This window comes from Coregonus clupeaformis, chromosome 27 (assembly GCF_020615455.1).
Source record: "Coregonus clupeaformis isolate EN_2021a chromosome 27, ASM2061545v1, whole genome shotgun sequence".
NCBI classification, from domain to species: domain Eukaryota; kingdom Metazoa; phylum Chordata; class Actinopteri; order Salmoniformes; family Salmonidae; genus Coregonus; species Coregonus clupeaformis.
The window spans coordinates 5035673-5063378 of NC_059218.1; the positions used below are offsets into that span (position 1 = coordinate 5035673).

The 27706-nt window shown below is 46.8% G+C and overlaps 1 protein-coding gene and 1 non-coding gene across 7 annotated transcripts in view; both read right to left on the minus strand.

Annotated features, from left to right (window-relative positions):
* The window catches only part of LOC121541422 (spectrin alpha chain, non-erythrocytic 1), a 58973-nt gene that overhangs the window by 14967 nt on the left and 16300 nt on the right, over positions 1-27706 (minus strand). For 3 of the 6 annotated variants that reach the window (XM_041850418.2, XM_041850414.2, XM_041850413.2), the window contains exons 2-30: positions 22557-22796; positions 22075-22200; positions 21287-21427; positions 20747-21027; positions 20306-20605; positions 19932-20067; positions 19704-19805; positions 19431-19568; positions 19205-19315; positions 19037-19114; positions 18722-18877; positions 18280-18484; positions 16980-17161; positions 15465-15831; positions 8948-9258; positions 8552-8686; positions 8169-8317; positions 7634-7690; positions 7243-7441; positions 5238-5342; positions 5016-5048; positions 4871-4906; positions 3923-3970; positions 2864-2955; positions 2402-2546; positions 1811-2092; positions 1440-1637; positions 628-878; positions 220-382 (exon numbers count right to left, since the gene is read on the minus strand). In XM_041850418.2, the coding sequence (XP_041706352.1) occupies positions 220-382; positions 628-878; positions 1440-1637; positions 1811-2092; positions 2402-2546; positions 2864-2955; positions 3923-3970; positions 4871-4906; positions 5016-5048; positions 5238-5342; positions 7243-7441; positions 7634-7690; positions 8169-8317; positions 8552-8686; positions 8948-9258; positions 15465-15831; positions 16980-17161; positions 18280-18484; positions 18722-18877; positions 19037-19114; positions 19205-19315; positions 19431-19568; positions 19704-19805; positions 19932-20067; positions 20306-20605; positions 20747-21027; positions 21287-21427; positions 22075-22200; positions 22557-22793 (4764 nt within the window). In that variant the 5' untranslated portion in view covers positions 22794-22796. The remainder of the gene's footprint in view (positions 1-219; positions 383-627; positions 879-1439; positions 1638-1810; positions 2093-2401; positions 2547-2863; positions 2956-3922; positions 3971-4870; positions 4907-5015; positions 5049-5237; positions 5343-7242; positions 7442-7633; positions 7691-8168; positions 8318-8551; positions 8687-8947; positions 9259-15464; positions 15832-16979; positions 17162-18279; positions 18485-18721; positions 18878-19036; positions 19115-19204; positions 19316-19430; positions 19569-19703; positions 19806-19931; positions 20068-20305; positions 20606-20746; positions 21028-21286; positions 21428-22074; positions 22201-22556; positions 22797-27706) is intronic. The other 3 variants (XM_041850419.2, XM_041850416.2, XM_041850415.2) reach the window with 2 other exon arrangements.
* Positions 16503-16636, minus strand: LOC121542274. Its single transcript, XR_005995881.1, has one exon. It is a non-coding gene; the product is annotated as a small nucleolar RNA SNORA84 (small nucleolar RNA).

The window sequence follows — 27706 nt, forward strand, 5'->3', positions numbered from 1 at the left end:
AATGGTTATGGGGTTGGGTAAACTGACCCTAGATCAGTGGTTAGGGGCAGCCCATAGAGATGGTTAGAGGGTGTACGTCCCATGCTGAAAGCCCTCCATAGCGCTACGGATTGCTATCTGTCTTTTGTGGCAAGTGTGCCCACTATCCATCTCTAGGGTTCAGTCTTGAACCTCCATGGATGGAGCCTGTCATTGTGATATTCCTAGCCAATCCTGTACCTGGATGTTGGTGGGGTCCTTGTAGGACTCGTCGGTGGCTGTCTGCAGCTTCTCGCTGATCCAGGCCTCGATCTCGTCCACATCACGGCTGAACTGCTGCAGGGTCTGGGACTCGCCCAGCTTGGAGCGCTTCTCAATCATCTGGGCCTTCAGACGGCGCCACCTACAGACCGGGAGGACAAACACAGGCAGGCACAGTTACACTAGGGCAGGCAGTTACACTAGGGCAATTCCATGGTAACGGAATTACGCTGAGACAAAAACCATTGATTTCAAAGTTTAACAAACCATATATTTTAAAGTGAAAAATCTGAGTCTCAACATTATTCCAGTACCATGGAATTAGCCACTAACAGATACGCACATACAAAGTCACACACGGTCATCTAAAGATGAAGCTAGAGTGACCTGTCCAGGACTTCGTTGCGACGTTTGAAGATCTCAGGCTTGGCGTAGTGGTCAGCGCCGACCAGCTGGTCAGCAAAGGACTGCAGGGCAGCGATCTTCTCCTCCTGCACGTTGATGGCCTTGTCAAAGTCCTCGTGTTTTTTGATGAGGGCCTCCACGCTGTCAAGGGAGTCGCCCTTGTCGTCGCTGGCCAGGAAGGCCTCGCGCGCTGCCATCCAGTTCTCAGCCTGCTCACAGTCACGGTTGAACAGCTGAGGGAGGAGAGGAGAGAGATGACTCACTAGGATAGGTTGTATACTGGCTAGGCTAGTAATTGATGTTGTCTCGAGGTTGTGTGTGGTATAATTATTTAATTTGTATTCCGCGAGTTGGCAGCACACCAACTAGATTAGGCCTAGTTCATCAAAAGGCACACTGTCAAGTCTGAAGCAAAGGAACCTAAAGTAATGTAGACACACAAACATGTCCTTAAGTTGAAATAACCAAAAGCCACTGAGATGAGGTGTTTGGTTTTGGAAGGCTTAAGGAATGATCTGCCACCCTTCCGTGCCCCAGAAGGTAAGCAACAGGGGGGTTTCTAAGAGTGCATATTTCTGAATTAGATTTTTACTGAGGTTTTATGCTGTGTCATTTCATTTCATTTATATTAAGTTACACTTAAATTACGGTCAAACATTGCCAATTTGCGAACTTAATGTGTGCGCGCTGTGTCCCTGTATTGAGGCAAGCGTGTTTCATAGTTTATTCTACAGTGTTAATGATTGAATGTGCCGGTGTGTGTGTGCGAGCGTGCGTATGCGTGTCTCCCCAACCTGGAGCTCCAGGCATTGGTCCAGCATCATGCGTCTCTGGACCCAGGCCTTCTCCAGGTCGGCCCTCTCGCGGTCCAGGGCCTCCAGCTTCTGCTGGATCTCCGGACTGGCGTAGTGGCCGCGTGCCAACAGCTGCTGGCCAAACTGCTCAAAGGCCTGGAAGGTGCCTGCACGGGCGTCGATCTCAGTACGGTGCTCCTGGAAAGAGGGAAGCGGGAGAGAGGATGGTAAGATTGCAGGTGAATATTGGATGGACTAGATGCTTGTTTGTGTCTATATGTGGAATCGGGTTCACCTGGTGTCCACAAGATACAGGGGGTGGACGGTACAAGTGCTTTTGTGTGCATCTGTGTGTGTTCATATACCAGTACCTGGTGTCTCTCCAGCAGGGCCTCAGCCCCGGTCACATCTTTGGCCAGTTCCTCTGAGGAGACCAAGCTTCGGATGCCATTGATCCAGGACATCAGGTCCCTGAAGTCGGAGAGGAAGCGCTGCAGGTCGTGGGAGTTGCCCAGCTTGTCCTTGCGCTGGTCGGCACGCGCCACTAGGCTGCTCCAGGCCGTGTTGAGCTCTGTGCACTTCTCCTGGATGTCGTCCACAGCCTCCGGGTGGCACTGGATCAGACGCTCTGCCGTCTCCCCCAGAGAGTTCACCTGGAACAGGAAGGCAAAGATCCGCTAAGAGTTATTTTCTTCAAACAGTAGACAAATAAAAGTGTGTGTCATTGTTTGGTCCTACTCTTACTGAGGGTCAGTATCTTATTGAAGAAGGACGATCGACACAGTAGACAAATGCGCACGTGTGTGTGTGTGTGTGTGTGTGTTTCTGCTCACCTCGTCTTCAAATCTTAGATCAGCGGAGGGTCAGTATTGTCTTGAAAAAGGATAATCAAAATGGCAACTGAATGTGTGTGTGTGTGTGTGTGTGTGTGTGTGTGTGTACACGTGCGTGTTCCCGCTCACCTTGTCTCCCAGGGCGGCCAGGTCTCTCTCAAAGCCCTCATGTTTGCGCTGCAGAGCCTGAACGCTAGCCAGGTCGTGGCCGTAGTTGTCTGTGTTCAGGGCCTGGTTCTTCTCCTCGATCCACTCCTTGGTCTCATCCGCATCCCTGAGGACAACAAGCAGCCATTTTGTTTTTCGTTTTCACACCAGCCAGTGTTCAGTGTGTTAAAATATTCATGTCCACCAACTTTTTATTTCTTCCTGAGGTGATCTTGAATAGCAGTAAGTTTTGACCTTGATGGTCTTCATCAGGAACCTACATGGGCCAATACGTGTCACCTTAAAACACAGATGTCTGTGTGCAGACTTTAAATGTGCAGTTTTCTTTTGCATCAGTTTGAACATGGTGTGTGCACTTCATATACCTTCTGTAGATGTGTGCGGCTATATATGTTATATGTGTGTGTGTGTGTGTTTGTGTACCTGTGGAACCTCTGCACCTCATGGGCACTCCCCAGCATGTTGCTTCTCTCCTCAGCCAGCTGCTGCAGGGACCTCCAGCGGTTGTTCAGCTCCTACAAACACACCCCGGACACTGTTATCACCCAATCACAGAGGTAGACAGAGCTTCGACAGGATCCAATCAATCCCATGAGGCCTTTGCCGAGGTTTCTGGAACCCAGTGCTCCAATTTAGCCGATTCAAATTGAGTGAATGTTTATTGAATTGATAAATTACTTATTTTCAGGATGTTATTTAGATATATAGACTCTTGGTTGCATATCCTTCCGGATTGGGATAAATTCAATTTCAACTCAATGAATGAAAACAAAATTACTTCATTTATTAGATGAATTTGAACTCTTCTCTGAATTGACTGAGTTACAAAGGAGCCCAGTGGAATGGAGCCGAATCCTGGTAATCTTGAGCAATGAGGGTCTTAAACTGATATCAGTTGTGAATATAAATTGTGAATCAGTAAAGTGCTCATTGATTCAGGTTGTGCGCCGTGTGTTTGACAGACAGACTGACGTAAAAGGAGGCTGTTGGATTTAAAAGGGGTTGGTAACGAGGAACATGGAAAGTCAGACTGGGAGATGAATGAATGTCAATGACGATACACAGGACGGAGAAACAATGGAGAGAGAAATGACAAAACGCTAGGGTAACAAAGATGGTGTTGAGGCATATTTCAATGCCTTTTGTACCAGCCTTCATTCCTTTCGAAAACAAATAACAATGGTTAAAAGGAGAGGGGGGTGAGACAAAATAAAACAGGAATGAGGGCCGTTCAATGACATCGGCGACATGACGATAACAAAAATACAACGTAAGGACTGTAGACACGGACAGACTTCAGACCGATGATTGACAAGACAATGGAACCACAGGATGACCACGAACGCATGGCAAGACCACGTTGATAAAAGGGTTAGTCTCCAGAACCAACACGATGCAGGTATGAGACAAGCCAGGAGGACATAAATGCAAGGGAGGAGGAGGAGGGGGCGGGATCGAGGGAGTGGTCTTTAGAAATCTTACCTTGATAGTATTAAAGTTAGCCGTCGTTTGAACAGCCAAGCGTACATTCTACAATCAAAGGTGAAAAAAATCAGAGCAGAAAGGTGGGAGGACAGGAAAAGGGGGGGAGGAGGGGAGGGGAATTGGGACAAAAACAGAAAAGCACCATGTTAGCGCAGCGGGGGGGCTAAAGGCTGCCCATGTCTTCCACTGTTGCCCAAGAGACAGCTGGCACCATCAACATGGCGATAGAAGACCAGCAGGCCCCAAACCACCAAAGGACCACCATTACCGTACATGCAGTGGACACGGAAACTAAAGCGCTGACTACAGCTCGGGGCAAAAGTTACCATGGGGGTTTATGTGTAGGCTGCGTCAACAAAGATACATATAATACCGTCTTCTAGCTAAATCCATCTATTGGTGTATCAACATGTGTCTGCGATGTGTGTTCAGCTGTTTTAGGTGTAATGAGAAGGGTTCTAATAGGTCAAAATTACCTTACAACTCATGTTTTACCCTAATGAAACCCTAATAAACAGGTAGCTAGAGTAAACAAGTTCACTAGAGTAGCTAGTGAACAGTAGAGTACTTCTAAGTATAGAGTAGAATATATCGAATGGTGAGTAGTAAGTGCCAGGTCTTCCATTCATTTGTTTGTCTCTTGTTTGTGTTAACAAGTACGTCTTACATTAACTGATGAAAGGTCCTATGAACAAGGCTGAATTAGTGGGCATGAATCCATGATTCAGGTTCATCCAAATATTTTTGACTCCCAGTGTCAAAACCCCAATGCAGTTTAATCATGCTCAGATTCAAATGACGACAAGTCCAGATTGACAGGCTACATGCTGTCCAATCTTTTATGGACAAAATCGACATGGTCAGACTAAAACTATATAGTTAGGGAGACAAAATGCTTTGTTTGGATATCCATGAGACTATGTTGATTGGTCAAGACAGTCTTACCTTCCATGGTGAAGCATTTTTGGAATCGGCATCATCCTGTTGGATCAAACAGGGAAATGTGGGTTACATGCATGATAGAAATAAACATTCTAGATACATTATACTGTTAAATCAAAATGTATTGAAACTCAGGAGTCGTCTTTACCTTGCCAGGTGTGGAACCCACCATTACTTGTTCCTGGAGAAAAAAAAAGAGTAAAGTTGAGCTAATTGTTTTACACTGGTATCACTGGAAAGTGAATACCTTTGCTATTTTTTAAATAATGTAAAATAATCTCACACAAATACTAATAACAATTGCTTCATAGGCTTTCATCTTTGACAAATGAAATATATTACATATCTCTGCATTAGCGGGCTACATTACCTGAGCTTGGACCATGGTTGCCTCCTCGACCATCAGGCCCTCAGACTCCAGCTCAGACGCCACCTTGTTGATGTCCCTCAGACGAGACTCGTTGGCCTTCAGGTCCTGGTGGACACGCAAGGAGAAGAAAGAGTCAGTACACACATTTTATTCACCAAGGTACTGGTCGAGTAAGACCTGCAGTGCACATCACACTCCCCTGTGTTCTAGTATGTAGACATTATTAAATGGCTCTGCAACCGGGCTATTGAGGGTACTTGGAGTGGCAGCTCGCGTGCATCAAATTAGAGTTTATTTGTGCCGGTCAATCAAAAACCCACAGATCAGCAGTCTAGCTGTCTCTAGGAAGAAAATACCCTCATACTGTCTAAAATGTAGTACAGTGCATTCAGAAAGTATTCAGACCCCTTTACTTTTTCCACATTTTGTTACGTTACAGCCTTATTCTATTAATGGATTAAATAAATACAAATCATAATCAATCTACACACAATACCCCATAATGACAAAGCAAAAACAGGTTTTTAGAAATGTTGGCAAATTGGTCAGGGAGGTGACCAAGAACCCCGATGGTCACTGACAGAGCTCCAGAGCTCCTCTGTGGAGATGGGAGAACCTTCCAGATGGACAACCATCTCTGCAGTACTCCACCAATCAGGTCTTTATGGTAGAGTGGCCAGACGGAAGCCACTCCTCAGTAAAAAGGCACATGATTGCCCACTTGGAGCTTGCCAAAAGGCACCTAAAGACTCTCAGACCATGAGAAACAAGATTATTTGGTCTGATGAAAGCACGGTGGTGGCAGCATCATGCTGTGGGGATGTTTTTCAGCGACAGGCACTGGGAGACTAGTCAGGATTGAGGGAAAGATGAACGGAGCAAAGTACAGAGAGATCCTTGATGAAAACCTGCTCCAGAGTGCTCAGGACCTCAGACTGGGGCGAAGGGTAACCTTCCAACAGGACAACGACCCTAAGTACACAGCCAAGACAACACAGGCGTGGCTTCGGGACAAGTCTCTGAATGTCCTTGAGTGGCCCACCCAGAGCCCAGACTTGAACCCGATCTAACATCTCTGAAGATATCTGAAAATAGCTGTGCAGCGACACTCCCCATCCAACCTGACAGAGCTTGAGAGGATCTGCAGAGAAGAATGGTGTGCCAAGCTTGTAGCGTCATACCCAAGAAGACTCGAGACTGTAATCGCTGCCAAAGGTGCTTCAACAAAGTACTGAGTAAAGGGTCTGAATACTTATGTATTTTTTTAATTATTTTTTTATACCTGCAAACATATCTAAAAAAAACAATTTTTGCTTTGTCATTATGGGGTATTGTTTGTGATTGATACGGGGAAAAATCGTTTTAATCAATTTTAGAATACATTTACATTTAAGTCATTTAGCAGATGCTCTTATCCAGAGCGACAACAAAATGTGGAGAAAGTCAAGGGGTCTGAATACTTTCCAAATGCAATGTATATCCTGCAACCACTAACTTGTCTCTTACAAGTGGAGTGCACTTTAAAACAGAGTTCAACGGACAGGAGTTTTTTAATGCTTTTTGGTTCACTAAAGCCTAGGGCTAGGAATTGCCAGGGCCCCCACAATACGGTATTATTATAATACTTAGGTGCCGATATGATATGTATTGTGAATCGATACTGCTACAGAGGGACAAGAAAAAGCCATGAGAAAATGAGTTTTGATCAGTCATGGAAATAAAAGTGCTGAAAACATGTTGGCTCACCAAGATTGAGGCCAAGCTATAGAAGTAGAAATACCAGAGTTTTGGCGCAAGTACAGCTGACTAGCGCAAGCTAACGAACTATCTAGCAGAGAATCGATACTTGGGAGTCATAGAATCGATATATCGTCAAAAATAATATTACGATACCCTACTGTATCGATTCTTTCCCCTCATCACTACTAAAGCTTAAAAGGATGAAGTCCAGTAAGTCAGCTAGTGCCCTCTCCTATTCCCGGCGGCCATGTTGTGTGTGGCGTACCTTCTGGAAGTCGTCAAACTTCTTCTGCAGCACCTCCACCTGCTCCAGGTCGGAGCCCACCTCCTCGTTGGTGAGGGCTCCCTCCTTCTCGTTGATCCACTGCTGCAGTTCGTTAGCCTCTCGGAACAGCATGAACTTCTTGCAGCTCTTTTCTAGCATGTCCTTGCGCTTCTCGCCCAGCTCCAGGAGAGTGCCGTACCTAAAATTACAGGATGGAGGTTTTAGAATCCCCTTTGTGTAGAGCGAGAGAGCACGAGAGAGCACTGGAAGCAGTCACAAGGACTACGACATTGACAAGGGTATTGATTGAGGGAGTGGCAGGAATGGCAATGGCTGCGTTGCTCGTGGGAATGCGTGGTGACACCTAGAGGGACACTCTGGTCCTACTCACAGTTCCTCCACCTGCTTCATGCGTACAGAAACACTGCAAGCCTCCTTTGCGACCGGCCTGCTCAGTCGCAAACATGACATGCGCAGGAAGGCGTTAGCGGTTAGAGAGGGAAACAGAGAGAGAGAGAGAGAGAGAGATCGAGAAAGAGAAAATGGCAAGGCCGTTAGTGACAGAAAGAGAGAAAAGGTTAAGTGCTACTGGCTCACTGAACTGTTATAATAAGGAAGAGACTAAAGGGAGACTAAGAAAAACAGAGCGAAAAGTAGAGGGACATTGAAGAGGTTGATTGTTAATTAGCTAGGCTAAGATATGAACGCGCATTTGTTCATTTCAAGAAACGTTAGAAAAACAGATAATTAAATGACTCGGGTCAACAGGTTAAGTTCGAAGTTAAATAGGTAAAAAGGTGGTAAAGAACTACAGGAGTGTACTGAAGATGAGTACTGGGGCATGTAAGAGCAGAAGTCAGAAATTACAGTGGGAAAGGGATGGGGGTGGCAATTTGGAAGTGGGTTAGGTAGGAGGAGGCCCTTACTGGTTCTCGATCTGGTCCTGGCGGAGGCCGATGCTGCCCTGCTCGTCCAGCAGGTTCTCCCTGGAGGAGGACTGGGTGGGGTCTAGCTTCTTGACGTAGGCCGCTGGCACAAAGCCCTGGCGGTCGTTCACCTCCACCTTCCACCAGTCCTTCAGCAGGCGAGAGAAGGTCAGATGAAGGCTGAATATGCATCCCATTCAGTTCATACTATCTTGGCTTATACCTATCAAATTATTTCTGTTCTACATCAAGTGCCTAGTCATGGGTACGGGCTAGCAGCAGTTGTTTGTGGACCAGGCCCTGCTTGGAGCAAGGCTTTTGTTCATCTCGCTAAGATGTTCACTTTATTTTATTATCCCGTGTGTGTGTGTGTGTGTGTGTACCTTGTTGGTGCTGTTGAGCAGGGTGAGGATGTCTCCCTTCTTCATGGTGACCTCACGGGGGCTCTTCTCCTGGTAGTCATAGAGGGCCAGCACCAGCTCCTTGCCAGTCTCATCATCGGTGGGCGCAACTTGTTGCTGCAGGTGGAAAGGAAAAAAGTATTAAGAGGTGCAATCTAGACAATGGCAACATGAAAATATCAGTTTGAGTCTAATAGACCTGGAGTAGTAAAGAAATGATTGATTTGTTGGACATCTGGTTCTCAGACGTTTGCAAAGACGGGAAATATAGTTTAATTGTTCATAGAATGTTAGCTAGCTAGTTTAGGCATTTATAAGTTGTAAAATGGTGTACATTCATTTCACGATAAGACTAAAGATGCAAAGTTCCAGACTCACCCTGCAGGACTGGGCCTGCTCCTTCAAAGCCTGGATGCTGCTGCCATAAGCACTCAGGTCAGACATCAGGGCTTCGTGCTTCTTCAGCAGGGCCTCAGCCGAATCCTCATCCTTGCCGTAGTCGGGGCTGGCCACGATGGGCTCCTTCTCCCTCATCCAGGACTCTGCCTCGTTGGCGTCGGCAAAGTACTGCTGTGCCTGCAGTGAGTCCTCCAGGTCCTGCCTGCGCTGCCCGGCCTTGCCTTTCAGGGTGTCCCAGCGGCCGTTCAGCTCCCCCAGCTTCACCTTAACCTCCTCCCCAGCAAAGTGTCCTGGTGGGGCCCACAGGGAGAGGGGGGTTGTTTATTTACAGTGCCTTCAGAAAGCATTCACACCCCTAAACTTTTTCCACATTTTGTTGCGTCACATGGATTGGTAATTTTTGGTCAATGATCTACACAAAATACTCTCATACAGTGGGGAGAACAAGTATTTGATACACTGCCTATTTTGCAGGTTTTCCTACTTACAAAGCATGTAGAGGTCTGTAATTTTTATCACAGGTACACTTCAACTGTGAGAGACGGAATCTAAAACAAAAATCCAGAAAATCACATTGTATGATTTTTAAGTAATTAATTTGCATTTTATTGCATGACATAAGTATTTGATCACCTACCAACCAGTAAGAATTCCGGCTCTCACAGACCTGTTAGTTTTTCTTTAAGAAGCCCTCCAGTTCTGCACTCATTACCTGTATTAACTGCACCAGTTTGAACTTGTTACCTGTATAAAAGACACCTGTTCACACACTCAATCAAACAGACTCCAACCTCTCCACAATGGCCAAGACCAGAGAGCTGTATAAGGACATCAGGGATAAAATTGTAGACCTGCACAAGGCTGGGATGGGCTACAGGACAATAGGCAAGCAGCTTGGTGAGAAGGCAACAACTGTTGGCGCAATTATTAGAAAATGGAAGAAGTTCAAGATGACGGTCAATCACCCTCGGTCTGGGGCTCCATGCAAGATCTCACCTCGTGGGGCATCAATGATCATGAGGAAGGTGACGGATCAGCCCAGAACTACACGGCAGGACCTGGTCAATGACCTGAAGAGAGCTGGGACCACAGTCTCAAAGAAAACCATTAGTAACACACTACGCCGTCATGGATTAAAATCCTGCAGCGCACGCAAGGTCCCCCTGCTCAAGCCAGCGCATGTCCAGGCCCGTCTGAAGTTTGCCAATGACCATCTGGATGATCCAGAGGAGGAATGGGAGAAGGTCATGTGGTCTGATGAGACAAAAATATAGCTTTTTGGTCTAAACTCCACTCGATGTGTTTGGAGGAAGAAGAAGGATGAGTACAACCCCAAGAACACCATCCCAACCGTGAAGCATGGAGGTGAAACATCATTCTTTGGGGATGCTTTTCTGCAAAGGGGACAGGACGACTGCACCGTATTGAGGGGAGGATGGATGGGGCCATGTATCGCGAGATCTTGGCCAACAACCTCCTTCCCCAGTAAGAGCATTGAAGATGGGTCGTGGCTGGGTCTTCCAGCATGACAACGACCCGAAACACACAGCCAGGGCAACTAAGGAGTGGCTCCGTAAGAAGCATCTCAAGGTCCTGGAGTGGCCTAGCCAGTCTCCAGACCTGAACCCAATAGAAAATCTTTGGAGGGAGCTGAAAGTCCGTATTGCCCAGCGACAGCCCCGAAGCCTGAAGGATCTGGAGAAGGTCTGTATGGAGGAGTGGGCCAAAATCCCTGCTGCAGTGTGTGCAAACCTGGTCAAGACCTACAGGAAACGTATGATCTCTGTAATTGCAAACAAAGGTTTCTGTACCAAATATTAAGTTCTGCTTTTCTGATTTATCAAATACTTATGTCATGCAATAAAATGCAAATGAATTACTTAAAAATCATACAATGTGATTTTCTGGATTTTTGTTTTAGATTCCGTCTCTCACAGTTGAAGTGTACCTATGATAAAAATTACAGACCTCTACATGCTTTGTAAGTAGGAAAACCTGCAAAATCGGCAGTGTATCAAATACTTGTTCTTCCCACTGTATCAAAGTGCAAGAAAAATTCGAACATTTGTAAAACATTTATGAAAAATAAAACATTTTTATTAGATGAGTATTCACAGCCCTGAGTCAATACATGTTAGAATCACCTTTGGCAGCGATTACAGCTGTGAGTCTTTCTGGGTAAGTCTCTAAGAGCTTTCCACACCTGGATTGTACAACATTTACCCATTAATCTTTTCAAAATTCTTCAAGCTCTGTCAAATTGGTTGTTGATCATTGTTAGACAAGCATATTCAGGTCTTGCCATCAGTGGCGACCCACCTGTTTTGAGCCCCACCTATTTAGCAAAATATTATAATAAAAAAAATGTTGCTGCCTGTTTTGCATGTTATTTTGGCATTAATACGTGTCACATATCAGTTTGCAAACATCATTAAGTTAATAAAGCTGCATACAAACATGGTCTCTTTTTTGCTTTCTTGAGTAAGGCAGCTCCAAAATGCCTAGCTCAGTGCTTTCTGTGGTGGTTGGGCAGCCAGTGGAAAATATGGAGTAGGGGTTGGTAACGTTCTCTAGTTGCGCCGTGATTGGCTCAGTGTTCTGTCACTCATGGGGACACTAAGTCACCGCAAAATCTACGGGGAGAGCTCAAAAATTCAAGCCCCTTGGGTGCTGCCATAGATTTACATTAGAAGTGCCCATCCAAGAAGGCTCAAGGTCATTGGACACAGATCAAATGACGTCAAATCACGTTACATCTACCGTAGCTTTGATTGGACTGATCATGTCAACATCATACTTTCAAAATCTTAGCTAGCAAGCAGTCATCATCATGAATCAAGTCGACAATCTACTGGCAAATCCTTTTCAATCCTTGTCATATGAAGAGAAATTATAGACAAAACGTATCGGTGCTCATCGGCCATTGGACATAAACATTACACAACAAGTTGGAAATCGCAAATTCAACAATGAGTGGTTTGGAAGGAATCAGTGGCTAACTGCAAACGTTGCAAAGCAATCACTAGCCTGCTATTCAGTGGAGTGGGTGTGTGGTCCAAGTCTGGGTTTAAGGGTCTCTTTTCCAAGCTTAAAAAGGATAAACATTCACATGCAACACCATGGGCCAGAAAAGGCTGAATACATTGGCCATGCTGTCAATCCAGCATGACTTCTGCCTTTTTCAAAACAACTGGAAACTCGGAAATCTCAGACTTCAGTGAGTTCATGACAACTGGGAACTCCAAAAAAAATTTGCTCCGACTGGGAAAGTAAGTTTTGAATGGTCATCCAACTCAGAATTCCAAGTTGGGAATTCGGACCTCTTTCTAGAGCTCCGACCTGAAGATCACTGACGTCATGATTCAACCTTGTTCCCATTTGTCTTGAAAGAACCATAAATCCAGAGAATGCCAGACTTTGATGACAAAGTTTGATGACAACTTTTTCCCCACGAAGGACCGCCGCGCCACCTTCTTGTTCAAGGTGAGTCCAAAAATGTATTGTATACTGATGCATAAATTATGTAGTATGCCTGGGCGATATGTATACTGTAGCTAAGAAAGTAATACTAAGTGTATGTTGTGTAGTAAGCTGTTAGTAGCCCATGTGTCTCACCCTAATAATTTAGTCCCTTTCCCCCTCATAACTTAGCCTACTGTTTTGACTTGGTGGTGCACATGTATCCTATAGCCTGTTTTAGAGAAAGGTAATCATCAAATATTGTAAGAGCTTTCATTGTTTGCTTATATGCCCCCTTTATTTATCCTACGGTTCTGACTTGGTGTACAGGGAGAATACTGTAAGAACGGCCCATGTTCTTAATTCTGTCGCAGTACATTTCAAAAGTGCTAAACAAATACACTGCTCAAAAAAATAAAGGGAACACTTAAACAACACAATGTAACTCCAAGTCAATCACACTTCTGTGAAATCAAACTGTCCACTTAGGAAGCAACACTGATTGACAATACATTTCACATGCTGTTGTGCAAATGGAATAGACAACAGGTGGAAATTATAGGCAATTAGCAAGACACCCCCCAATGAAGGACTGGTTTTGCAGGTGGTGACCACAGACCACTTCTCAGTTCCTATGCTTCCTGGCTGATGTTTTGGTCACTTTTGAATGCTGGCGGTGCTTTCACTCTAGTGGTAGCATGAGACGGAGTCTACAACCCACACAAGTGGCTCAGGTAGTGCAGCTCATCCAGGATGGCACATCAATGCGAGCTGTGGCAAGAAGGTTTGCTGTGTCTGTCAGCGTAGTGTCCAGAGCATGGAGGCGCTACCAGGAGACAGGCCAGTACATCAGGAGACGTGGAGGAGGCCGTAGGAGGGCAACAACCCAGCAGCAGGACTGCTACCTCCGCCTTTGTGCAAGGAGGAGCAGGAGGAGCACTGCCAGAGCCCTGCAAAATGACCTCCAGCAGGCCACAAATGTGCATGTGTCTGCTCAAACGGTCAGAAACAGACTCCATGAGGGTGGTATGAGGGCCCGACATCCACAGGTGGGGGTTGTGCTTACAGCCCAACACCGTGCAGGACGTTTGGCATTTGCAAGAGAACACCAAGATTGGCAAATTCGCCACTGGCGCCCTGTGCTCTTCACAGATGAAAGCAGGTTCACACTGAGCACATGTGACAGACGTTACAGAGTCTGGAGACGCCGTGGAGAACGTTCTGCTGCCTGCAACATCCTCCAGCATGACCGGTTTGGCGGTGGGTCAGTCATGGTGTGGGGTGGCATTTCTTTGGGGGGCCGCACAGCCCTCCATGTGCTCGCCAGAGGTAGCCTGACTGCCATTAGGTACCGAGATGAGATCCTCAGACCCCTTGTGAGACCATATGCTGGTGCAGTTGGCCCTGTGTTCCTCCTAATGCAAGACAATGCTAGACCTCATGTGGCTGGAGTGTGTCAGCAGTTCCTGCAAGAGGAAGGCATTGATGCTATGGACTGGCCCGCCCGTTCCCCAGACCTGAATCCAATTGAGCACATCTGGGACATCATGTCTCGCTCCATCCACCAACGCCACGTTGCACCACAGACTGTCCAGGAGTTGGCGGATGCTTTAGTACAGGTCTGGGAGGAGATCCCTCAGGAGACCATCCGCCACCTCATCAGGAGCATGCCCAGGCGTTGTAGGGAGGTCATACAGGCACGTGGAGGCCACACACACTACCGAGCCTAATTTTGACTTGTTTTAAGGACATTACATCAAAGTTGGATCAGCCTGTAGTGTGGTTTTCCACTTTAATTTTGAGGGTGACTCCAAATCCAGACCTCCATGGGTTGATACATTTGATTTCCATTGATACTTTTTGTGTGATTTTGTTGTCAGCACATTCAACTATGTAAAGAAAAAAGTATTTAATAAGATTATTTCATTCATTCAGATCTAGGATGTGTTATTTTAGTGTTGCCTTAATTTTTTTGAGCAGTGTAGTTATATTAACTACGTCCGTCCTATCGCGCTCATTAATGTCTTAATCGAAATTAGGGACTGCCTCTTATCAGCTCGTCGTCCCCTTATGCCATAGTTTGTACTCCTGAGTGGCGCAGTGGTCTAAGGCACTGCATCGCAGTGCTAACTGTGCCACTAGAGATCCTGGTTCGAATCCAGGCTCTGTCGCAGCCGGCCGCGACCGGGAGACTCATGGGCGGCCCACAATTGGCCCAGCGTCGTCCAGGGTAGGGGAGGGAATGGCCGGCAGGGATGTAGCTCAGTTGATAGAGCATGGCGTTTGCAACGCCAGGGTTGTGGGTTTGTTTCCCACGGGGGGCCAGTATAAAAAAATATGTATTCACTAACTGTAAGTCGCTCTGGATAAGAGCATCTGCTAAATGACTAAAAATGTAAAAATGTAAATGTAAATTGTCAGTAGAAACCACATTTGTTTAAGCAAGTCAGCCATAAGCTCTGTTTGTTTTTTAAAGGCAGTAAATTAGGCTGAATGAATGGTTTCGCTGCCAGAAAAGGCTCCGCTGATATCCAGGTGTTGCAGACTGAACCAGGTTCTCTTCTAGGATTTTTCCAATGCTTAGCTCCGTTCAGTTTCTTTTTTATCCTGAAAAACTCCTCAGTCCTTAACAATTACAAGCATACCCATAACATTATGCAGCCACCACTATGCTTAAAAATATGGACAGTGGTACTCAGTAATGTGTTGTATTGGATTTGCCCCCAAACCTAACAAATGTTTTGCTGTATTACTTTAGTGCCTTGTTGCAAATATGATGAATGTTTTGGACAGGCTTCCTTTTCACTCTGTCAATTAGGTTAGTATTGTGGAGTAACTACAATGTTGTTGATCCATCCTCAGTTTTCTCCTATCACAGCCATTAAACTCTAACTATATTAAAGTCACCATTGGCCTCATGGTGAAAGGGTTGGGAATTGATGGAAATTGACCCAAACCTGCTAGATAGTCAAGAGGTGAACAGTTGAAAAAAAAAGGAGACAGAAGGGCCTATGCATGTTCGTAAGAAACAGCTCACCTTCCTCTACCATAGCCTCTCCTTTCTGGGTGACGGCCTTGATGCGGGGCTCGTGGCCGGCGATCTCCGCCTGCAGGGCCTGGTGCTTCTTCAGCAAGTTCTGGACGCCGATCAGGTCTTTTCCCCGGTTGGTGGAGGCGGCGATGGGCTCCTTCTCCCGGATCCAGGTCTCCTCGTCCTCCACGTCCCTGAAGAGCTGCTGCAGCCGCAGGGAGTCCGACAGCTTCTGCTTGCGGGCGGCCATAGGGTCGCGGAGGGCATCGTAGCGCGCCACCAGCGCCTCCTGCTTGCGCTTGATGTTGTCGCCGTCAAAGTGGCCTGCCTCCTGGAACTGACGCGCCTGGATGGTGATGCCGTCGATGCGGTCCTGGAGAGAGAGAGAGAGAGAGAGAGCGAGAGGGAGAGTCAGTCAGCCAGCCAACTAACTACCTGGTGGCAGTAAAGGCATCCGCATGCTTCCCATTCAAAACAGGTTTGGAACAGTTCATGCATATATTATGACGACGACATTGTGACGTTTTTCTTCGTTTTGGTCTTCGGCAAGGGTTTTCTCGGCTGTTCGTGCACAGAATTTTTTTTTCTTGAGGGAAGTCGAAGTCGGTAGCCGAAGTCTACACCCCTTCGTAGGTGATTGGTCAACAGTAGGTATTCTTCAATGAAGTGTGTTGTCATTCAACGATAGACTAATCGTTTTCATGCAAATGTTTTCACTTGAGAAATACTACACCAAACATCATAGTTAGATGTAATATTGCACGACAAAGATCTCCTCTCCAAAAACATCAAAATTATTGACAGGCGCTACGGCGTCTCAAGACAGAGAAACGTTATTGCCGCTTTTTTCTCGTTTTTAAAGGGAAGGTCTTTTAAGGGAGTATGCGAGCACACTAGTTCGGTTCGCCTAGCCGAGTTCGGCTAGGTGCCAGCCGAACCGAAGCATGCCGACGCCTTAAGTCAGTCAGCCAGTCTTACCTTGTGCGCAGCCAGACCGCATAAGTCAACACAAATATTTGAATGGCTGAATGTTATAGACCATAATGATGTCACTGCAACCAGGCTATAGAGGCTACTTGGAGTGGCAGCTCCCATGCATAAAATCTGAGTTTATTTGTGCCGGTCAATCAAAAACCCACAGATCAGCACAGAACAACTGTCGCTAGAAACCACCAGGCATGGATGGGATTCTTATGAGAAGGAGAAACACAGTCTAGCTGGTCCCAGAGGTAAATGAAACAGTGTCTGTAAGTAGTTAACTTGAGTAACACCCAAACATTGACCTGGAGGCTACTGATGATGTTGTTCTCCAGTTACCTGGTGGCTGTCAGTCAGTTATCTAGTGGTGATATGGAAGTCACTTGGCGCGTTCGAGTGGATCAAAACCGTGGTTCATTGTGGGTAAATTGGGACTTACTGACCTACAAATTATAATGAGTAGTTATATATGATGCAAGGTGATTTGTAGATCAGTCAGCAGTTGCCTGCACTGTCGGCTGCAATGTCAAACAAGCCCTTTACCTGGTGGGCAGCCACGTCCGCCTCCAGCAGGGCGTGCTTCTTCTGCAGGTTCTGGACACTGGTTAGGTCCTTGCCGTAGTCATCTGAAGCCAGGTGGCCCTCCACCTCATACAACCACAGCTCAATGTCCTCCACGTTTCTGTTGAACTGCTGCTGCTGGTTGGCCTCGCGCAGCTTGATGCCTGGGGGAGAGGAGAGCGTGGTGAGGAGAGGTTTAGGAGTGGTTGAAATGAAGTTGGATGTGAGAATAAAAAAAAGGAGGAAGGGTATTTCTAGGTTCAAAGGTTTTGTTTCAAATCTTGGGGCTCCAAAATGACCTTGTCTAGTAACTAACAGCTAGTCACATTACAAGATAACAAAAGCACCTTCACTTTGAAACGTTACTCTCCAATAGATGCGGTAAAGAGGTCAATGGAACTCGTCCAAAAGAATGTAAATGCCATGGAAACGTGTGGGGGAAAGATCCCGAATCGCCTCATTGCCCCCCAGCAAAATTAGCCTACATATAGCCTATTGTTAATATGTGTATTTCACACTATGTTGAGGTAACAATCAGAGTATAACGCTTGTATGGATGTCAACCCCAATACATGTTCACGTCATCGTCACCAATCAACTGCATTAGTTAAAAGCGACTGACTACCACCACCGATGTCTCTATGCTAGCTATGAGAAAGTCAGTTGCACAACTGAATGCATTCAATCAAAATGGGTCTTCCGCATTTAACCCAACCCCTCTGAATCAGAGAGGTGCGGGGGGCTGCCTTAATCATCCACGTCATCGGCGCCTGGGGAGCAGTTGTTGTTGGAGGTTAACTGCCTTGCTCAAGGGCAAAATGGCAGATTATTCCACCTTGCTAGCTCGGGGATTCGAACCAGTAAACTTTCGGTTACTGGCCGAACGCTCTTAACCGCTTAGCTACCTATGCTACCAGCTTATACGAACGGGAGTTAGCATTTAGAAGACACTTCTTCTAAACCTGAAAAGGGACTCCTTCTGAAATGTTATGCAGCGAAACAGCCAAATATATCCTAATCAGATTTTAGTAACCACATTGTGGGCGTTACAATGCATCAATCATGACGGATTGTTAGATCAGACTTGTTGAATGTGCGCCAATCCGCCGTCCTTCTATCCCCCACGGTCTGCATTCCATTGACCTCTTTACCGCATCTATTCACCAGCATTTCCGCCATTTTCTACTACCTCCACTTGAGGGAAACACAAAATGGCGATCGCTATAATAATAGCCACACACTTCATCCGAACTTCACCTCTCCCCCACTCTCGTTCTCTCACCTTTGAGCTCGGTGGCCTCCAGCAGCTTCTTCCACTGGGAGCTGACCTCGTCCATGCGTACAGACACCTCGTCGGCGGCGTAGTGCTTCCCGTCCAGGAGCTCCTGGCCAGACTTCTGCAGAGCGTCGATGCGGCTCTGGTTGGCTGACAGCTCCGCCTCGAAGGCTTGGTGCTTCTGGACCTTGCCCTGCAGGTTGGACGGGTCCTAGGGACAACAGAGAAAGCAGAGAGATGGTTGCTATTAGGCCAGAGTACTGTGAATAAGAATCTGTGTGGTTCACGGTGGTATTGTATCCTAATGGGATCTCGTAGCAGTCTAGGAGAAAGCCATGTTGAGCATTGAAAACCCATTATAAAGTAGCTAGCTAACTAGCTAAAAGTATACCACTATAAAGTAGCTAGCTAAAGTACCTAACTAAGAAACATTGGTTCCCAACCGTACCTTGTAGGCTTCGTCGGTGGCCGTCTTCATCTTCTCATTGATCCAGCTCTTGAGTTCGTCCGAGTCGCGGAAGAATTGCTGCAGGTGGAAGGAGTCCTCCAGAGCGGCGCGGCGGGACTGGGCACGCTCGTGCAGGGCGTTGCGGCGGCTCAGCAGCTACAGGGGGCAACACAGATGGGGATGACATTTTATACACAACACCCAGAATATGATATAAACAGATATAGAGAGTTCAAAGTGCTCCAAAGATAGGACACATTCCGGTCCTTATCGTATTCATGTGTAGTGTGCAGAATGTTTCCCCTCTGTACTTACCGCATCTCTACGAGTGGCAACATCCTCCTTGGCATAGTGGTTGTTCTGGATCAGTTTGGTGGCAAATTCATCCAGGGCCTAAAGAGAAAGAGGTCAGTGGTTAAGTTTAAGATTTGAGGAGAGAAAGCTGATCCTAGCTCTATGGTTATGACTAGGACAAGTACTCACAGTGATTTTCTCCTCCTGGGCGCTGAGGGACTTCTCAAAGTCCTCGTGTTTCTTCAGCAAGGCCTCCACGCTGTCCAGAGAGTCACCAAGATCCTCGTTCAGAAGGAAAGCCTGGACGCACACAAAAAAACAGACTTGTATATTAGGATCACGCACCACACCATTTCTGGAGAATAATACTTTTTGGGTGAGTACATTGTTTATTATTGTGTGTGGATGGAGATACCTCTTGCTTGCTCATCCAGTTGTCGACCTGCTCTGTGTCCCTGTAGAAGAGTTGCAGGTCCATGCACTGCTCGTACTGCTGCCTGCGCACCTCCCACAGCTCCAGCAGAGAGTCCTTCTCCTCAGTCAGGACACCAAGCTACACATAAAAATAAACAAGGGAAAAGGGGGATCAATGAATCTGTCTGGAAATCCATGTTAAAAGTATGAATCCAAAACCAAGGACAGAAACAGTGGGAGAGAGAGGGAGACAGAAACAGAATGCCAGTCCTACCTTCTCCTTGACCTCCTCTGCGGCGTAGTGTCCGGTGTTGAGCAGGGCCTGACCGGCTTCGTCCGTGGCTTTGAAGCTGTCCTCATGGGCATCAATCTCACCCTAAGGACCACACACACAGTAAACATCAGCAACATTGCAGGGAAAACGAGCATCACTGATTGAAGTTCTGAGAAGTACTTTTCAACTGCTAAAATAAAGTTGATTAATTTCAGTGTGTTCCTATACCTTGTGCTCCTGGTGGCGGTCGAGGAGAGCCTCGGCTCCGGCTACGTCGTTGGCCAGCTCGTCAGCGTTGATCAGGGCCTTCATCTCCGTCACCCAGCTGGTCAGGTCACGGAAGTCTGCAGTGTAGCGCTGCAGCCTGCAGGGGGCCAAACACACAGACAGTCAGAGAGGGTTCTACATACTTTCAACTAAACAGGGCCCAAATGGCTGATATATGAGTTGTTTGACCATGCTATTGTTGGGTGGTCGCTGTGTGTTGAGCGCAGTGGTGTTACGATAACGTTATGGTGGTGACATAGTAACGTTACGGTGTTGACACAGTAAAGCTACAGCGTGTTCGCTGTTAGGGCGGCCAGAGTGGTACCGGTACCCACCTGTAGGAGTCGTTGAGGTGGGCGTGGCGCTCGGCGGCCAGTGTGCGGATCTGCTCCCAGTTGGTGATGAGCTCGTCCCTCTTCAGGTGGATCTGGGAAGCGTTCTGGGGGTGGGTCTGCTGCAGACGTTCAGCCTCTCCCCCCAGAGTGTTGACCTTGTCCTCCAGGGCAGCCAGGTCTCTCTCCAGGCCCTCGTGCTTGCGCAGCAGGGCCTGAACGCTGGCCAGGTCCCGGCCAAAGTCATCGGACGCCATGAGCTGCTCCTTCTCCTTGATCCAGCTGATGGTCTCGTCCACATCCCTGGAGGCCACATAACACATACACACACTCAGTCAGAACACAAAATCAACATTTCTTGATCCTCTCAGTTCTCTTGTGGCTTCTCTATCACACAGACACCCACACTCCAAAAAACTCACACCCAAACCGTCCTGGACATACCTGTTGAAGCGCTGCACCTCGGCGGCTCCAAACAGCCTGCCCTGCCTCTGCTGCGCCAGGCCCTTGAGCCTCTGCCACGCGGCGTTCACCTCCTCCTGCTTGCGGACGATGAGCTCCGCCTCGGGGTGAGACTCCTGGCTCAGCTTGCCTGCCAGCTGGTTCACTTCGTTCACGCGCTCCTCGTGAGCCGCCAGGTCCGTCTGGAACTCCTCAAACTTCTTCTGGAGCACCTCCACATGCTCCAAGTCCTGGCCCAGCTCCTCCGAGGTGGCCATGGCCTCCTGTTAGACACGGTTTAGGATTAGGGTTAGGATAGGTTATCTAGTAGGGTCCTGTAGACATGGTTTAGGGAGGCTAATGTTTAGCATAGGTTGTCTTTAGGGTCCTATGGAAATGGTCTCCTGTTGGACATGATTTAGGTTAAGGTCATGTTGCTCATTAGGGTCTCGTAGACATGGTTTAGGCCATGGCCTCCAGTAGTTATGTGTGTGTGTGTGTGTGTGTGTGTGTGTGTGTGTGACTACAGGTTGAGACACTGACCTTGTCACTAATCCAGTCCAGGGCATCCTCACACTCGCGCAGGTACTGCACCAGCTTCTGGGCCTGCAGTAGACGAACACCTTTCTCCTTGGTCTTCTGCAGCAGCAGGTCCCAAAGACGGTGCAGCTCCTCCAGACGAGTCTGTAGGCAGAAAGGGAGACAATTTGCACCGGGGAAGGGAAGTGCTGATCTAGGATCAGGTCCCCTCTGTCAATCTAACCTTATTCATTATGATCAAAAGGGAAATCAGGGCCTGTATTCATAAAGCATCTCACAGTAGGAATGCTGACCTAGGATCAGGCCGCCCCGTCCGTGTGATCTTGTTCATTATGATCCAAAAGTTAAAACTGATCCTAAATCAGCACTCCCAGTACTTGCTGAGGCTGTAGTTTGAGACCAAGATAAGTGCTTATCAATGGAACATTTTAGAAATATCTTCTTCTGTAAAATGTTCCTTTTAGTCACACACATCATGCACTTTTCATAAAGTCTTCTTAAATATTGCATAACCACACAGCAAACAATACAGAACAATGGATCTGACAGAAGTGGAGTGGAACCTAAAAGTGAGAGAAACAGAAGAGCCAGGAGGTCGACAGCACTCAAGCACCTACTTTTATATACTCAGCCATATTGAAACTTGAGACAATGGGTCTCTGGAAAGTCCGGTAGGGCGTGAAGGACTGAACCAGACATGATCGGGTTAAAAAGGGTAGATTGTGTAGTTCTATCTTGGTTAGGCATATAGCTCAGCGGAGTGTGTGTGTGTGTGTGTGTGTGTGTCTTACGCGGATGGTTTCGGAGGCAAAGTGGCCCTCGGAGATCATGAGGTTGCCAGTCTCGTCAAGCTTGATGATGGCCCCAGCGTTGGCCTGCACCTCCGCCTCGAAGGCCTGGTGTTTCTGGAGCTTGCCCTGTGGGGGGGGGGAGAGGAGGCTTGTTAGCATGGCACAAAGAACACAGTGGACAGGACAGACATACCTGGCCAAGGGTCACAGCATAGAGGGTTTAATGATGTACTGATCATTCTGTGTGTGTGGTTTTATGTCCATGCTGTTTCGTTTTGAATGGCCACTGGCAAGCCTTAAAGCCAGTAAATTCACAAGAAGTGGCTCGTGCATCATAAAGGTTACAATCAAATCAGGATCTTTACTTCAGTCCTCACTTTTTTTCTATGCCCAGCTTACAGCTCCACCCAAGTCAAAGTCATAATTTATCTTATTAGCCTCAAGTGGCTTCCTATCCTCATCTCCTGTCCATCTGCACTGACCTGGAGGTTGGTGGGGTCCTTGTAGTTCTCGTCAGAGGCGATCTGCAGCTTCTCCTGGATCCACTTCTCCAGCTCGTCGGCATCGCGGCGGAAGAACTGGAAGCGGTAGGAGTCCTCCAGCTTCTGCCGGCGCACGCCCGACAGCTCCTTGAAGCGCCGGTAGCGGTCCAACACCTGCTGACGGCGCTCCTGGATGTCATCGGCAGACTCCAGCACTTTCACCCCACTGGTATCCATTCTCTGATGACACAGAAATACAGGAGGGAAATTAGGATTTATAACTTTTTATAATTTTACAGGAGTAGCCCATTGTTATATAATATATACAAATATAATTACTGAGGGGCTTTGCCTGTTCTAGTAATTATATTTCCGTTGTAGGCTAATCATTAATACTGCTTACTATTTGCAACACAGTGTTTCAGCTGGAACGTTTGTTTTCTAGTTGTCAACATTAATAGTTCCTACAATTGGGATGAGTGGATGAGAATGCCAGCAGCCATCTTAACAAATGCATGAGTGTATGAACAAGATGGCTGCTACCATTTGTCCATCCCTTTGAATAGAACAAAAATAATGATCCAACTGAGCCTGCCATGGTTACGCTAGCATGCACATGGAGTTTTTCTTCTTGCCAGTCATCCGATTTCTCGCATCTTTGCTTCTTTAGGCCTTTAAAACACAAGAGCTCGTAGAAACTCAATAGCTGTGGAGGACTTCCAAAAGGAGTTCCAAATGTCACACAGTGCAGTTTTCTTTTACATCATTATTACTTTATGGATCTCTACTCACCACACAAAAACAGATCTAGAGGAAATGCCGAAATTTCACGTAAGACACGCAACTTTGTGGAGGAGAACGAGACAAGGCTAAACTATGCTATGAATTGACAAAAACTCCCCAGTGAAGTAACCAGCACCACTCCAGTCAAACAGCTAAGAACACGAGAATGTCATGGGGGGGGGGGGGGAATAGGCGGAAATTCCACACAGCTCTGAACAAACAGTAACCAGGCCCCCGTGCACAATAGGACTGCTGCTGTCAGCCCAAACACAGGCCCTCACCCCCCCTCACACCCAGCCTATACATTCCAAACCCCACCCATCCAACCATACACCAGGAGAGAGTGGAAGCCAGTAGGGAGAGAGCAGTAGGGTGAGGTAAACAGTCAGGGTCAGTGTCACCCACCCTGTATTCTCGTCCCCCAGCCTGGATAGCAGAGAGGTGCTGTAAGATGTCCACACCCTGGTAGTGGCTGTAACTCAGTCGCAACAAGGCAGGCATACTCCAAATGCTTCCTCTCACACATGAATGTGGGAAGTGGGCTACACATGTGGTGCTATTTCAGGAGTGAGGGGGAATTACCATCCAACGATTTAGGCCTTTGAAGCTGATGTAACAGTGAACTGTATCAGCTACATTGCATTCAAGATGGCAAGTTGGACCATTTTCCATCACTGAATATACAGTGGGGGAAAAAGTATTTAGTCAGCCACCAATTGTGCAAGTTCTCCCACTTAAAAAGATGAGAGAGGCCTGTAATTTTCATCATAGGTACACGTCAACTATGACAGACAAAATGAGGAAAAAAATCCAGAAAATCACATTGTAGGATTTTTTATGAATTTATTTACAAATTATGGTGGAAAATAAGTATTTGGTCAATAACAAAAGTTTCTCAATACTTTGTTATATACCCTTTGTTGGCAATGACACAGGTCAAACGTTTTCTGTAAGTCTTCACAAGGTTTTCACACACTGTTGCTGGTATTTTGGCCCATTCCTCCATGCAGATCTCTTCTAGAGCAGTGATGTTTTGGGGCTGTCGCTGGGCAACAGATTTTCAACTCCCTCCAAAGATTTTCTATGGGGTTGAGATCTGGAGACTGGCTAGGCCACTCCAGGACCTTGAAATGCTTCTTACGAAGCCACTCCTTCGTTGCCCAGGCGGTATGTTTGGGATCATTGTCATGCTGAAAGACCCAGCCACGTTTCATCTTCAATGCCCTTGCTGATGGAAGGAGGTTCTCACTCAAAATCTCACGATACATGGCCCCATTCATTCTTTCCTTTACACAGATCAGTCGTCCTGGTCCCTTTGCAGAAAAACAGCCCCAAAGCATGATGTTTCCACCCCCATGCTTCACAGTAGGTATGGTGTTCTTTGGATGCAACTCAGCATTCTTTGTCCTCCAAACACAACGAGTTGAGTTTTTACCAAAAAGTTATATTTTGGTTTCATCTGACCATATGACATTCTCCCAATCCTCTTCTGGATCATCCAAATGCACTCTAGCAAACTTCAGATGGGCCTGGACATGTACTGGCTTAAGCAGGGGGACACGTCTGGCACTGCAGGATTTGAGTCCCTGGCGGCGTAGTGTGTTACTGATGGTAGGCTTTTTACTTTGGTCCCAGCTCTCTGCAGGTCATTCACTAGGTCCCCCGTGTGGTTCTGGGATTTTGCTCACCGTTCTTGTGATCATTTTGACCCCACGGGGTGAGATCTTGCGTGGAGCCCCAGATCGAGGGAGATTATCAGTGGTCTTGTATGTCTTCCATTTCCTAATAATTGCGCCCACAGTTGATTTCTTCAAACCAAGCTGCTTACCTATTGCAGATTCAGTCTTCCCAGCCTGGTGCAGGTCTACAATTTTGTTTCTGGTGTCCTTTGACAGCTCTTTGGTCTTGGCCATAGTGGAGTTTGGAGTGTGACTGTTTGAGGTTGTGGACAGGTGTCTTTTATACTGATAACAAGTTCAAACAGGTGCCATTAATACAGGTAACGAGTGGAGGACAGAGGAGCCTCTTAAAGAAGAAGTTACAGGTCTGTGAGAGCCTGAAATCTTGCTTGTTTGTAGGTGACCAAATACTTCTTTTCCACCATAATTAGCAAATAAATTCATAAAAAATCCTACAATGTGATTTTCTGGAATTTTTTTTCTCAATTTGTCTGTCATAGTTGACGTGTACCTATGATGAAAATTACAGGCCTCTCTCATCTTTTTAAGTGGGAGAACTTGCACAATTGGTGGCTGACTAAATACTTTTTTCCCCCACTGTATTATTAGACAAAATGTTGTTTTAGCACATGAGGCCTCCAACCATGAGAATGACTGTAGGATTTTCACGCAAAACAAATTCAAATTAATTCAATTCGATATATCACCCAGCCCTAAATCTGGAGTCTTTCTCAGGGCGGTGTGACCTACACTGTGGCCTATCAGGTCACTGTGATCTCCGATACACCCTGACCAGGCCATGGTGGAGGGAGGCCAGTCCAGCTGAACACCATAGGTAGAAAACTCACAGCCCCCTTCATCTCAGGTCAGGACTGTGTGAGCCCAGTTCCAATAGACAATCTCATACCGCTTTCATACACTGGCTTAAGACATTCTCAAAAGAAATGAATTGACTAAACCATTTTACATCCAGCTTGTTCTCAAGCGCTTCCATAAAGAAAGATAGATTATGGTGTCCTCACAATAGACATGGATAAGACCAAAATGTGATATGATGAAAATGAACAGAATTCAGTGAACCGAGAAGCCTTATTCCTTTCAGTAAGGAGGGACAGAACATTGATCTGTCAGTGAACCCCATGAGAAAAGGGGAACACAGAGAGAGAGAGAGAGAGAGAGAGAGAAAATCACTGACAGTCAATCAGTCCCACAGTCAAATGGGGGGGGTATGGGGGGGACTGCTAGACCGGATGAAAAGAGGCCCACTGTTAGAGCACAGAGAGCACAGCTCCCATTCAGACCGAGAGAAAGAGGAATGAGAAATAGATGGAGGGAGAAAGAAAGTGAAATGGTCCATCTCTGACACTAGGATTAGTGGTGTCAGCAGTGCGGTGGCTTTCCATTCAGCAGATCCAGGAAAAACTGCCTGGTCTGGTCAACAAAGGGGCTTCTGGGCTGGCTGGCTCTCCTCAACACGAAACAGACCAGTTTGTTGTCTGGTTCAATTCCTCCCAAATCAACCTCCATCCATCACACCATTAACCTAACCCACTGAGGAGACGCCACCACCAGCGCTAAAATAGGAAACTGAGGGACCATGAGTCCAGTCAAGTGGCGATTGTTCTGAATAGCTCTTGGGAGTACATGGCCACTCTGCCATCGAAACAAATAAATCTACAGAGATAGAAATGACAGAAATAACTGACTAGATTGTGAAAAACAACAAGAGTCAGGCTGTCTGTCTGACTAATCCAACTACTAGCCTCTCTACATTGGCCCATTTTCTGTAAAAAGCATCAGACTAGTTGATCTCCTCTCCCACACACCCCCACCCATCCCCTAACACCAGTCCCAATTCACTGACGGCTTAAACCATCCCAGGATTTAGCTGACCGCAACCCCGTTCTGCTCTGATATCTGCCTGTGAGAATAAAGGCACACACTTCTTTGACTAGCCTTCTGACTGTGCTGAGGGACAGCTCTCTGGACCAATGAGAAAACAGCCTTTGGGACATGTGTCTTCGGGGCACCGGCCTCTCCTGGGAGACACTTTGCTGCTCTTTGACACGATGTGCCAAATTTTTGTAGAAGGAGTGACGCAACAATATTTGTAAAATTCGCTGCTTTGGTGTGAACTTGAAATCATACGACCATGCAAAGAGTTTGGCCTCTTGACGAGTGGCTTAAAAGCCAATTGAATCTGTGTGCAGTTCCAGGTGTCAAGTAAATGGTTACATCACAGACCAAAAACCATTTGGTAGTAAAAAATCAAATGACATGAACTCATTTTTGGAGGGAGAAGGCCATGTCATAGTACAGGCTGTATCTTCGACCCCCAGAAGACCCCCTAGCACAGTGCTGCTGCAATAGCAGATAGCACTCGACTCCGAATTGTAGATAACACCAACCACCTCCATCTACCGCCTCCCTCTCTATGACACTTTCCCTCCTTCATTCCCTCAACCACCAACTACCTCCCACACACACACACCCACATACTACTACTAAAACAGCAGAGCAGAATACTTCCTAGAGGCTCACTGTCTATGTAACCCTTGCTCTCTCTCCAACAGGCTCATTCAATTTTAGTGTTAAGAGGAGACTATGAGAAACACCATGCACAAATTCCATCCCCATGGTGATAGGATAGTCAAAGTCCAACCACCTGGTTTCTAAACAGTGCAAGCA